Source organism: Amphiura filiformis, unplaced genomic scaffold, assembly GCF_039555335.1.
Source record: "Amphiura filiformis unplaced genomic scaffold, Afil_fr2py scaffold_21, whole genome shotgun sequence".
In the NCBI taxonomy this organism is placed as follows: domain Eukaryota; kingdom Metazoa; phylum Echinodermata; class Ophiuroidea; order Amphilepidida; family Amphiuridae; genus Amphiura; species Amphiura filiformis.
Genome location: NW_027305485.1, coordinates 2,756,456 through 2,769,489, shown reverse-complemented (window position 1 = coordinate 2,769,489; position 13,034 = coordinate 2,756,456). Strand labels below are relative to the sequence as shown.

The 13,034-nt window shown below is 36.5% G+C and overlaps 2 protein-coding genes and 4 non-coding genes across 6 annotated transcripts; 5 read left to right on the top strand and 1 right to left on the bottom strand.

Moving 5' to 3' along the window:
- Positions 1 to 515: 515 nt before the first annotated feature.
- LOC140143421 (echinoidin-like) lies at positions 516 to 1,120 on the bottom strand. Its single transcript, XM_072165277.1, has one exon. The coding sequence runs from the start codon at positions 1,113 to 1,115 to the stop codon at positions 516 to 518; it is 600 nt and encodes a 199-aa protein (XP_072021378.1). The 5' UTR covers positions 1,116 to 1,120.
- A 5,442-nt stretch (positions 1,121 to 6,562) lies between these two features.
- Positions 6,563 to 6,904, top strand: LOC140143420 (uncharacterized). Its single transcript, XM_072165276.1, has one exon. The coding sequence runs from the start codon at positions 6,563 to 6,565 to the stop codon at positions 6,902 to 6,904; it is 342 nt and encodes a 113-aa protein (XP_072021377.1).
- Positions 6,905 to 8,605: 1,701 nt separating this feature from the next.
- Positions 8,606 to 8,678, top strand: Trnak-uuu (transfer RNA lysine (anticodon UUU)). Its single transcript has one exon. It is a non-coding gene; the product is annotated as a tRNA-Lys (tRNA).
- A 1,317-nt stretch (positions 8,679 to 9,995) lies between these two features.
- On the top strand, positions 9,996 to 10,068 carry Trnak-uuu (transfer RNA lysine (anticodon UUU)). Its single transcript has one exon. It is a non-coding gene; the product is annotated as a tRNA-Lys (tRNA).
- A 438-nt stretch (positions 10,069 to 10,506) lies between these two features.
- On the top strand, positions 10,507 to 10,579 carry Trnak-uuu (transfer RNA lysine (anticodon UUU)). Its single transcript has one exon. It is a non-coding gene; the product is annotated as a tRNA-Lys (tRNA).
- An 801-nt stretch (positions 10,580 to 11,380) lies between these two features.
- Positions 11,381 to 11,453, top strand: Trnak-uuu (transfer RNA lysine (anticodon UUU)). Its single transcript has one exon. It is a non-coding gene; the product is annotated as a tRNA-Lys (tRNA).
- Positions 11,454 to 13,034: the final 1,581 nt, after the last annotated feature.

Here is a 13,034-nt window from a genome sequence, read left to right as displayed (position 1 = left end):
GTCCACATACCATTGTTTCCTTGCGTTTCCTTTATAATCAGTTACCCAACTGAAGCTGTATTATAGCACATCATAGCGATACCGCACATATAAAACAGACACATGTGCACAACCAGAGAAGATCCGATTTAATCAGTTGAGCTGTTTCAATGAGTGTTATCTTGGTTTAATAGCTTTTAATGGGGTTTAAGTCCTGCAAAGGTCGAGATGAATTCTACTGTAGACATGACTGCATCATGGAGTACACCTCCGTGTAATGAAACTCCCGCCGATTACATAATCTTCATCTCTATGTACAGTAGTACTCCAGAGGACAGAACTACCAGCATCGCTTGTATATTACCTGATAGGGGACTTGTTGAGTAGAAGAGCAAAAATTCACACAATAATATTTGGCATAGTTACTTGTTTACATGGCACTATTCACCAATGTTCATCCATCCATCCATCAATTAAATCGATCTTTATCCATCAATCAATTAAATCGATCTTTATCCATCAATCAATGTAATCGATCAAAGATCAATCGGCATCTTACAAACAAACGGCATAACACGATCGCACTTCACGTCGTTCCAATCTCCATACCACCAAAACCACGGATACGTATGCTGATATATATGCACACAATCTTCACCAACCCCTGTGCGATCTTCATCCTCGTTATCTGGCTCATACCATCTCCAGTTATCAAAACCGTGAGTTGTACTGTTATCAGTCCAATGCCAATGGGACTCTTCTTCCTGATCTTCCAAACCGATCCATAATCCATTTGCTCTGTTGACGTCTTTAGGTTCGAAATCTTTCCGGTTTAATCCGGGGTCAATAATAGTACTCTGCCACATTTCATATACAAAATCTTGTTCCTTCTTACCGTGGATGGACACAAGATGAGCTACTTGGTCATTAACATCGTATCGCTGACAATAGTCCTCCGCTCTTTGCCAAGTCATTGGATCGCCAAAGTATCGATAACAGTAATCGTGAAATCGAGACCAGAGTGGGTAGCACCCTCCGTTGGTCTTAGGGAAGGTTCTCGAGTATGGAGCTGTCAAAGTTGCAAGTACCAAAGAATATGCAATAAGTGTTCGCAGGATATGCATAGCCACTGACATGGAGAGTTTTCTGATGTGTTTCTAATGTGAAAGACGACATTACTTTATGTACCGATTGTATCGCTAGTGATGAAATATAATTCAGGTTGGTGTTCTTGCCAACTAAGTCTGTTCCTTCACAATTGCCATCAAAGGAGATTAGAGAAGTTGCAGTTATTTATTTAGAAACGATGTGTACTTCATAGCCACGATGTACACGATTATCCCGACATGAAAGCGAATTTTGCGACCAGATGCGTCATTCAACATGTCAGTATATAGCGAAACATCATTGGCTGACACCAGAAATCTTTACATCTGTCGTATAAAATAAGCCAATCAAATTTGTTGTATCATAGTGTCGGCCCACATAAATTAGTTTGGAGATGCACAAGCTGCTGCATTATGATTATCAATGATGAAAAGAAATCATCCCGATTTTCGACAATACATGTTGATTAATTATTAAGGTCACAGATGTCTATATCTGTTTCGACCTTCAATACCCGGTTCATTACCTCTTTAATGACAAAAACAAAATATCATTGCGTAGAAATGGGCTATTAATTATTACCATACTCTTTTCTTTTGTAATTGTCGAGTATTAATTACGCATTTGAATTTTACTTAGATTGAAAAATTAAGCTGAAAGTTATTGCACTTTTATCTATTTCTTATGCAAGCTCAATTATAGGTTATTATAAAACAAAGGACCATGACGTCAACGAAAAATGGGATTTTGATTGCTTCTATTGTCATTGTCATAATTACTTCCGAAATTCCGATCGCTGAGTAATTGAACTTTATCTCATTCATTTTCTCATGACTAACACGTAGTATACAATCATGCAAATTATTTTATTTTATTTTATTTTATTTGGAATTTTGAGAGGTTGCCTGTTGCCAACGAATATGTGATGCGATCAAGCAAAATCAGTCGGAACTCGGAAATGATGAGCTTTCAGTTTCTTATATGACAGTAAAAACATTTACAAAGCTGCATTTTGCAGAAAACCCTATTTAAATTGAACAACCAGTTCCAAAGATATGAGTAATTAAGGGGTACTACCCCATTGATTTTTTTGTGTGCATTTTTTGCATTTTGTGAAGAAATTACAAAAAAAATTGGACAAAGTGGTATGCAAAATGAAGGGGCAAATCTTCTCGTTTTATTGGTGGGATCGGTATCAATGTAGCTTACATGCTTTTAAAGATAGAAGCCAAAAGGAGGTACATCACTGATGATTTAAATTCACTTCAATTTGGAAAGCTTACTATCAACGGATTTCGTTAAAATTTTGGATATGTGTTGCTAACACATTAGGGAAATAAAGTTGATATGTAAAATGGGAATAAGTGGTTCCTGATTTCTTTTATGACTTCATGAACTTGGTGCTCCACAACTATCAAAAAGGAACTGGTTAAAATGCTTCTATTTTCAATGTTGAGCTATATTTTGTATTCTTAACTTGTGACATTATTTCACTGAAACTTAATTAAGCCATAGGTAACAGGTTACCACAACCATACTTCAGCAATGTTGAAAAAAAAAAATGTATTTCTTGTCACCTATACCATCCATATTGGGTAGTTTTCCGTAAGCTTAACTTTTGTGATTTTGGTAACTATTTTATATTTATTTGTGAAATCCATCTCAACTAGGCATTCTAAATTGTACTCACCATTTACATCCCAAGGTATATTAGTATATCCACCTTGCACTTCTCGATATATATCCAGTTAAAGACAGAATATCAAAATTATGCCTCATTATGATATCACAGACTCTCACATGTGTATTCAAAATTGATGCTTAAATTTGACCTGAACCAATTGACCTATAACCTGACATACGGTGACCTAATAGCCTTTTCTTCTCCTAACAACACATTATATTATTAAATTGACTAATGACTATGCATCCATTGTATAAGTGTTTATATTTAATTTATTCAGTGTTATATTTTGCATGCACCACTAGATTTTCTATAGAGAGTATAACAAAGGATTTAATGTATTCTATTCATGTACCCTACTTGAACATGTTGAATAGAATAAATTATGGTTTGTTATGAAACACAGATCTGAGTTACTAGGATACAGTAAACAAAAAATACATTTAAAATAGACTTGGTGATTTATTAAAGCATTATTTACAATATTGTTTCATGCAAGCCAGCCGAAGCCGACCTACACTCGTCAGAATTATGCTTATCACTGGAAACTGATTATGATGCACGGAATGCTCACGCCGCGAAGTGGCGACGGTGAGCGCGAAGCGCGATCACCGAGCGTAAAACGCGCGGAGCTAGTGCTAGATCATTAGACAGTTTAATTGGCATACATTTACAGTCAAAAATGGTTACATAACATTATAAGCAATTCAAGTTCATGAAGGCAGTCAATACTTGATATATTGATCAGTTGTAGTTTATCAAGAGATGCTTCTTCCTGTGTCTACAAGTGTTTATTAGCTCATTCCTTTTGTTCAGTGAAGAGAGATGAGGCTTAAATATGATGAAGTATTTTTCCTCTAAACAAAGTCTGCATAGTTTGTTGGTAGTTGAATAGGCCTTAGCCCGACTGATTAATTTCCATTCAGTTGAATAAGGTATTTTCTTATCCTTTAATTTCCAAATGTACTCGCTCAATGTTGTTGAATGCCTTTTGTCACTGTTATTAAAGTCGCTCTTATGGCAATTAAAGCGTGTTTTGAACGAGTTAGCGGTTAGTCCAATATATGTATCATGATGTGAATTGTCAAGTCGAGTTACCGTCGCCTGGTAAATTATACTGGAAGCTAAACAATTGCCTTGGAGGGACAGTCAAGTTTCACTTTACAGTTGCAAGTTTTTCCATCTGGTTCCTTGGGTTCTGCTTTGCGCAAAATTGATCTGTTGTGTGAAGTTATAATTTGTTTCACGTTGGTCATGCAACAATATATAGGGCTAAAATGACTTACTAAAATGGTTTAAAAGCACTTTGTATGTAGATATATTTTATAAGTTCAGGACATGAGGTGATGAACATATTTATGTACTTCATAAATTTGCAAAAAAAAAAGAAGGGGGGTACTGATGAAAATCAGGGTATTATTCCCCCTTAAAGAGTTTCCAAACAATAGGAACAACTTTGTTTGGCTATATCTCAAAATCAATATTTCCGAGTTCCGAATGATTTTGCTTGATCGCGTCACATATAAAGTTTAAAGTAATGCTAACTCGAGATCATTAATTTTGATTAGTAGTACTGTTAAAATTGGATGGGTTATTATAAATTCACACAACATACATGAAGTGTAGCAAACTTCATCAACGAGTGGTTACCATTAAATGACGTTTTTGCTCTGATTATAAAAAATAAAAGTTAAAGCTGAATGTTGTGGAATGTGGTCAACTTCTGACAAATTGAGTTAACTAGGGAGTGGACTTTTTTTGGAAAGGAATAATTTGGCAAAAATGAAAAAATGATAGAGAAATTCCAGATTCATGTAAAATGTCTCATTTTGTTTTTAATACACCGCTTTCGGTTTAACCACTAGCGCGCTATATGGATCTATGACACTAAGAAAGGTGCCAACATCTGAAATTTGATGATTTTTGCGATCCTATAATCCTAAGAATGATCAAATCACTGAACAGGCCTTTAACAGAGTCTTTATTGGGCAAATTATCGTGTGTCCACCAGTAATGACAAACTTCAAACACTAGCAACAAAAGTTTTCCTATGGCTCAGAATCAAATGATTATTAAAATAAGAATCCTTAAAACCTTTACCGTTAGGATGCACTGTGAATTTTCTTCCTACGATATTTATTTTCAGGAAAAATAGTTTTGAATGAGGCTATGTGCATCAAATTTGAGGACAGATTATGTAAAAACTTAGCGTAGCCTTAAGGGGGTACTACACCCCTGGCCAATTTTGTGCCTGTTTTTGCATTTTTCTCAAAAATTATAGCGCATCGGTGACAAGTATAAGATATGTATATTGTAGGGGCAAGGACTACAACTACACTGAAAATTCAGCAACTCAAGGCAAGTAGTTATTGATTTATTGATCAAATATTGATTTCCCCTCATTTCTGGCTGTAACTCCACAACTGTTATCTGTGTTGAAATAAAATTTTCAGTGCAGTAGTTGTAGTCCTTGCCCCTATAATATACATATCTTACTTGTCACCAATGCGCTATAATTTGTGAGAAAAATGCAAAAATAGGCAAAAAAATGGGCAGGGGTGTAGTACCCCCTTAAGCAGTTGAGAGTTAATAGGTGCCCGCTTGATGCCTAGTGAATGAACAAAACTGCTTAGTAACATATGTTATCAGATCACGAGCCCGGTTCAGTCGGTCACTTTTCATCTGAGGTCCAAGAGTTCGAGTCCCTTACCGGGCACATTTTTATGCGACTTTATCATGATTATAAGTTTGTTCTGCACAATTAATTAATACATGTATTTGTTATTGGAAATAATTATTATTAGTACTATAGAGGGTATGCCCAGCTTCAAGAAAGATGTCAGATGGCAAAGCCCCGGGATATGACAACATCACAGCTGAAGAACTCAAAGCAGCTGGGAGCGCAGGGATCGAAATCCTACATATGCTATGCACCAAAATATGGGATAGCGAAATTTTCCTAGATGACTGGGGGAGGGCTATCATCACACCAATTTACAAGAAGAAAGACAAGCTTGCGGCAACTATCGAGGGATCAGCTTGCTTAGCCATGCATGCAAAGTAATTAGACTTATTCTACAACGCCGAATCATGAAAAGAACTGAAGAAATTCTATCAGAGTCCCGAGCAGGATTTAGACCAGGACGTTCAACCATAGACCAACTCTTCACCCTCAGGCAAATAGTTGAGAAGCAGCTTGAAATGAGGAAGGCCCTTTTCTGTTGCTACATCGACTTTGAAAAAGCCTTCGACTCACTGGAGATGACTATGTTGTATGCCCTGCACGATACCAACATAGGAGTAAACATCCAAGGACAAGTGGTGAACAACTTACGATTTGCAGACGACATTGCACTAATTGCTAACAGTGAAGAAGACCCCCAGACACTAGTTATAGCCTCATTCATCAAAGCAGCTCAGCATTTGGACTCAAAATAAATATCGCTAAAACAGAAGTCCAGGCCATATGCAAAGAGGACACCCATCTGAACATCACAATTGACAATACCCAGCTTCTGCAGGTGGAGGAGTTCACATACATGGGAGGAAAGATCACCCAAAAAGGATCCTGCTCAGAAGATATTAAACTTCGAATAGGCAAAGCCCTAGGGGCTGTGCAGAGACTACAGAGTATCTGGAGTACGTGCTAAGGACATCCACACCAACACCAAGATTGAGCTTTACAAGGTCCTTGTTTTGTCAATATTGCTATACGGAGCAGAAACCTGGACATTGAAAAGTGAGGATGAGAATCGACTGCTCACTTTCGAGATGATGTGCCTTAGAAAGATAATGGGAGTAACACGGAGAGACAGGATCCGAAACACCATCATCCGCAAAACCCTGGGTGTTGAATTTTCCATCTTGGACAGAATAACCCGGAAGAGACTGCATTATTTTGGCCACGTCCAGAGAATGCCTCCCTCACGCCTTCCAAAGATGGCCTTTGAATGTCACATCCAGGGAGTCAGACCTAGAGGAAGACCACCAAAGAGGTGGAGAGACTGCCTGATAGCTGACTGCAAAAGAACTAATCTAAACTCCATAGTAAATGCCAGCCGTACAGCAGATGACAGAACAGTTTGGCGGGACATTGTGATGCGGATGCCACCACTCAAACCCCAGTTGGAGTGAATGGCATAGGTCAAGGTAGGTCAAGGTCAAGAGGGTATGCAATACGACGTCACTCATAACAGAGTCATCCTCATTTAAATAAAATTCTGTCCTCCATAAGGTACCACGGGGGATAGGTATGAATGGTTGTGGAATAGATTTAGAGACCTCTCCCTCTGTCATCTTAAAGGACAAGTTTATCTCTATTCGAAGAGAATAATTATTACATTACAAGTTGACACTCGTTGCAATTTTTTTATTGCGTATTTCTCCTGAAAAAAGAGAAATTGTGTGGGTAAAGTTCGGGCTCGTACGTGTTCTTCCCCCGTTTGAAGCGAAATCAATTTTCAAGGCAGCGGGCTGATGACGTAAGTAAATGAAGCGGGCACTATATCGTGCTCTCAGTTACTTGTGTGACACAATCACAATCACATTAGCAACAATGAGTTATACTATTATTTACATAACAATGTGCATAACAATATGCAGACTATTGTTCTCATTTCGGAAACAAAGCCTCACACAGTATTGTTATGCGTTTGCTTTGTAATATTTCACCCAACTGAAACTATAATAACTATTAACTGAAATTCTAAGCTCAAATTATTCTTTTATTTTTTAGCCCAAATATTTCTCATGATATTGATATACATATGAAATGTAATATCACAATTTACTAATATATAAAAAAAGAAGTGGCTGATTTTATCCATATGTTTAAAAACCATTAAATTTGTAATACTTAATTCAGAGGTTTTTTTTCTGTGAACAACAACAGTATACGTTCTGTGCATTGGGAATGTTTACAGTCCCTTCTCGCAAAGCAGGCACAATCATTTCATGACGTCAACTTTTTTCTAGGTCAAATATGTCTCGTTCGAAAGAACTCATCGCTTATGTTGGTTTTTGCGGAATATCAATTTTAAACGTCTTATTTTCTCAAAAAAGAGTCATTTTTATTGTCCTCATTATATTAGCTTGCCAATGATATGATGTTGTCTGAGCAATATATATGACCTTTAAGTTATCTTAGAACTGTCCTCCAGCATGGCTGCCATTTCAATTCTATTACATGTAGTGTTAAATGCCAAGGGTTCGAGTCACTTAACGGGCGCATTTTTTGCGGCATATTGGTTGTTCTGCATAACTAATTTTAGTTATTTATTACTGGAAATTATTATTAATACTATTACATGTATTATTACTATTATTTTTAGTCAGGCAGTAAATGCAAATATCCAGAGCGCTGTCAGGGAGGTAGGTAGATAGTTATCGGAACAAATAACAATAAAAATGATAACGAATTCTAATGCACGATTAGTTTTAGTTATTTATAAATGGAAATTATTATTCCATGTATTTTTACTAATATTTACCTGCATTTACAACTTATTTTAGTATCTTCATTTTTTGGCATGGATCACTTTATGAATTAGTTTTTTTCCTGAGTCAGGCAGCAGATGCAAAGATGCTGAACAAATCACAATAAAAATGATAACAATTGCTAACAAATTCTTATTATTGTATATATCTATTTGAAAAATGAGTTGATAATGTAAAATCACACATTTCTATACAATTTGCAATTGCACTGCCATATGTCTTGGTTACTCGAACACCGTATTATACCGGCAAAGCAGTTGAGAGTGAATCGATGCCCGCTTGATGCCTGGTGAATGAACAAAACTGCTTACGTATATACATCATATCTGCAGTACATGAGCCCGGTTAGCTCAGTCGGTAGAGCATCAGACTTTTAATCTGAGGGCCAAGGGTTCGAGTCCCTTACCGGGCGCATTTTTATGCGGCATAGGCCTATTGACTTATTCTGCATGATTAATTTTACTTATTTGTGACGTGTCTTCCACTAATATACTGCAATTAAGTTATAAATAGCTACAGAAATTTGGTTATTATCCAGTAATTGCGGAAGTAGAAGCATGTAATATGTTAGGAAAAAAAAATATTGAAGTGAAAAGCAAATTTCATGGATGAACAAAATTCCTCTTTAACCGAATATTTGTGGAAGAAGGAGTTGGGCCTTTCTTCCATGAAAACCATGATTACGTGTACGTGAAAGACTATTTAGAGAGTGGATTTTGGCTCCTCTTTCACACACAAGGAAGAACAGTCTGCTGGCAATAAAATGGTGGGTCTAACTCATTTTTGTAAAAAATTGGAGTTGGGGCCTTCTTCCACTCAGGTATTCAATTTTGAGTTTTTTATAGATCTTAAATAACGAGATATTTTGCTCCACAATGCCGTTTTCCCCAATGAAATCGGACATTCTAAGCGACGATATTGAGTTCTTAAGTTATGGTATTATAAAATTGAAATTGAGATATCGGCCTTTAAAAATATTATTGACAATGCTGAGAGTAGGAATTACCTAGAAAAATGTCTCAAAAAATACAAGATGCCAGTTATAGTATAGTCTGAAACTATCAGACAATATTTTAAACATTAATAACATCACAAATTCGCAACAAACCCAAATTGTGAAAAATCTCCCCCGGGCAGATTTTTGGCTATTAACCATTTACGATCCTGCCCAAAAGTGTCTCCTTTGACATGAACCGGATTTTTGGCCATTTCTCCATTTACGATCCTTCACAAAAGTGTCTCCTTTTGACATGACACGTCACATTTATTAATGGAAATTATTATTAATATTACATGTAGTTTTATTATTACATACTTGCATATACAACTTAGTTTAGTATCTTCAGTTTTGGCATGGATCATTTTATGAAAGTTTTTTTAGTCAGGCAGCAAATGCAAATATGCAGAGCGCTGTCAGGGAGGTAGGTAGATAGTTATCGGAACAAATAACAATAAAAATGATAACAATTGATAACGAATTCTAATTGTATATTTATCTGAAAAATGAGTTGATAATGTAAAATCACACGTACATTTCTATACAATTTGCAATTGCACTGCCATGTCTTGTTCCCTTGGTTACTCGACGACACTTTAAAAATATACCTAGGCCTATTACATAATTAGCGTCCTACAATACAACACCGTACTTATGCCGGCAAATCGGTTGAGAGTGAATCGATGCCTGGTGAATGAACAAAACTGCTTACATCATGTCAGCAGTACACAAGCCCGGTTAGCTCAGTCGGTAGAGCATCAGACTTTTAATCTGAGGGCCAAGGGTTCGAGTCCCTTACCGGGCGCATTTTTATGCGCCATATTGGATGCATGATTAATTTTAGTTATTTATAAATGGAAATTATTATTATATGTATTTTTACTATTATTTACCTGCATTTACAACTTATTTTATTGTCTTCATTTTTTGGCATGGATCACTTTATGAAAGTTTTTTTTTTCCTGAGTCAGGCAGCAGATGCAAAGATGCTGAACAAATCACAATAAAAATGATCATAACAATTGCTAACAAATTCTTATTATTGTATATATCTATTTGAAAAATGAGTTGATAATGTAAAATCACACATTTCTATACAATTTGCAATTGCACTGCCATATGTCTTGGTTACTCGAACACCGTATTATACCGGCAAAGCAGTTGAGAGTGAATCGATGCCCGCTTGACGCCTGGTGAATGAACAAAACTGCTTACGTATATACATCATATCTGCAGTACATGAGCCCGGTTAGCTCAGTCGGTAGAGCATCAGACTTTTAATCTGAGGGCCAAGGGTTCGAGTCCCTTACCGGGCGCATTTTTATGCGGCATATTGACTTATTCTGCATGATTAATTTTTTATAGTTATTTGTGACGTGTCATGTCAAAAGAAGACACTTTTGGGCAGGTTATCAATTTTGAGATTTTTACATAATAAATAACGAGATATTTTGCTCCCCCATGCCGTTTTACCCAATGAAATCGGAAATTCTAAGCGAAGATATTGAGTTCGTAAGTTATGGTATTATAAAATTGGAAATTGAGATATCGGCCTTTAAAAATATTATTGACAATGATGAGAGTAGGAATTACCTAGAAAAATGTCTCAAAAAATACAAGATGCCAGTTATATTCTAGTCTGAAACTATCAGACAATATTTTAAACATTAATAACATCACAAATTCGCAACAAACCCAAGTTGTGAAAAATCTCCCGGGGCAGATTTATGGCTACCCATCGATCCTGCCCAGAAGTGTCTCCATTTGACATGACACGGATTTTTGGCTATTTCTCTATTTACGATCCTGCCCAAAATTGTCTCCTTTTGACATGACACGTCACATTTATTAATGGAAATTATTATTAATATTACATGTAGTTTTATTATTACTTATACTTGCATTTACAACTTAGTTTAGTATCTTCAGTTTTGGCATGAATCATTTTATGAAAGTTTTTTTCTGAGTCAGGCAGCAGATGCAAGATGCAGAACGCTGTCAGGGAGGTAGGGGGGTAGTAGGTAGATAGTTATCGGAATAAATAACAATAAAAATGATAACAATTGATAACGTTGGTGAATGGACAAATTTGGTTACATCATTTCAAAAATTAACGAGCCCGGTTAGCTCAGTCGGTAGAGCATCAGACTTTTAATCTGAGGGCCAAGGGTTCGAGTCCCTTACCGGGCGCTTCTTTATGCGCTATAAGCTTGTTCTGCATTCTTGCGCATGATTAATTTTAGTTACTTTATTAAAACAGCCATCGGAAATTATAATTAGTATCATCATTTATTAATAATCATTACCATTTTTTATTAGTATTAGTATACTATTAGTAGGCCTATTATTATTTACCTTATGGCGTTCTCAGGAGGATATCAACCAAGTTCCAAGTATCATCGTCATTATCAATTTAGCTTGACCGTTGACATAGTAAATTTACGTAACTTCGATACTGAATATAGCCCAGACCAAGAAGCTTAGATAGGAAGGAGAAGCAATAGATTATGTAACGCATTGTTCCTTTGATGTCGATTTAATTTGCCGACAGGCTATATTCATAAAATTGGCACCATTGTTTCGAACAAAGGAGTTCCGCCATTAAGTTGGTAACTGACCCGACAGCATATTGATGCTTTTCCTGGCAGGTGACTGGCAATAACCGATGGATAGAAAGTTATGTGTAAGCACAGCACTTGAGAAAGTGATACCATTGTTCTCACACAGCACAAGGGTGTGCTGATTTGTCCCAATTTGGGCGCAAGCACACAAACCTTCTATAGGCGGCACCCAAAGTGGTAAGGGCGGCTAATTTAAATAAAATTAATGAACACGCTTTGATTTGACGATTCACTGTCGGGCAGCTCAGCAGCCATGGGGAATGCGTGCGTTTTGTGTGGTAATAACAGTGAATAATTCACATAAACTCTTACTAGGCCCATGTGATTGAGGTCACCACATAAAGGTGTCGTAAGTTTAGCGAATCGTACCTGTTGAAGAGAGTAAAAACGTCCTCAATCGCGGTCGGAAATTATCTCATCAGGAGGGCGCACAGAGGTGAAAGATCAGCTTCACGAAAATAAATTTAAAAAAAAACCATTTAACACCATAATCAATTAGGTATTATAATTATTAGTTTTAAAGTATGAGTTTTGTACTACACATTTGAGAACAATTGACGGACAATACAGGTGTTTCTAGTGCTCGTGGTGGACATATAGGTGGTACAATGAAATCAACAGGTATGCGTTAAAAATCACGCTTAGATATTGGATGTCGATATTCTAGATTGACCACTGTACTCTCGCTTTTTCTTTTCGTTATTTTTAATGTGGTCGGTCAGTGACCGTTTTGCCAAACAATAGTAGTCGGAGCAAAGATTTAAACTAATCTTGTTCAGTTATAGGTCAGCTACAAAATCGCCAAAAATCACTCGATTTCCATGCACGCTGCACATGCTGTGAATTGTATTTCAATTATATAACCACGCAGGGCTCAAGAGGGCATCATTTAAATATCTTACTTTATGCATGTTGAGGCAGGATATTTTGAATGACCCTCGTATCTTTAATTTAATATATACAAAGACGTATGCAGCAGCGACGAGAAGACAGCATGATTTAGTTGGTCTAAAAATACTGTAAAATAGTTTTATAGCTAGTTATATTATATAGTTTTATATGAAAGATATTGTTATATCGGCACACAATGTGAGTGTTCTAGTCGTACTGGCTGGTTCATACAAATAATGCCCTGCTATATCCTAGGTAT

Excerpts from the sequence above, each read along its gene's own strand:
- LOC140143421 (XM_072165277.1), bottom strand. The coding sequence starts at position 1,115 with ATGTCAGTGGCTATGCATATCCTGCGAACACTTATTGCATATTCTTTG.
- LOC140143420 (XM_072165276.1), top strand. The coding sequence starts at position 6,563 with ATGGGAGTAACACGGAGAGACAGGATCCGAAACACCATCATCCGCAAA.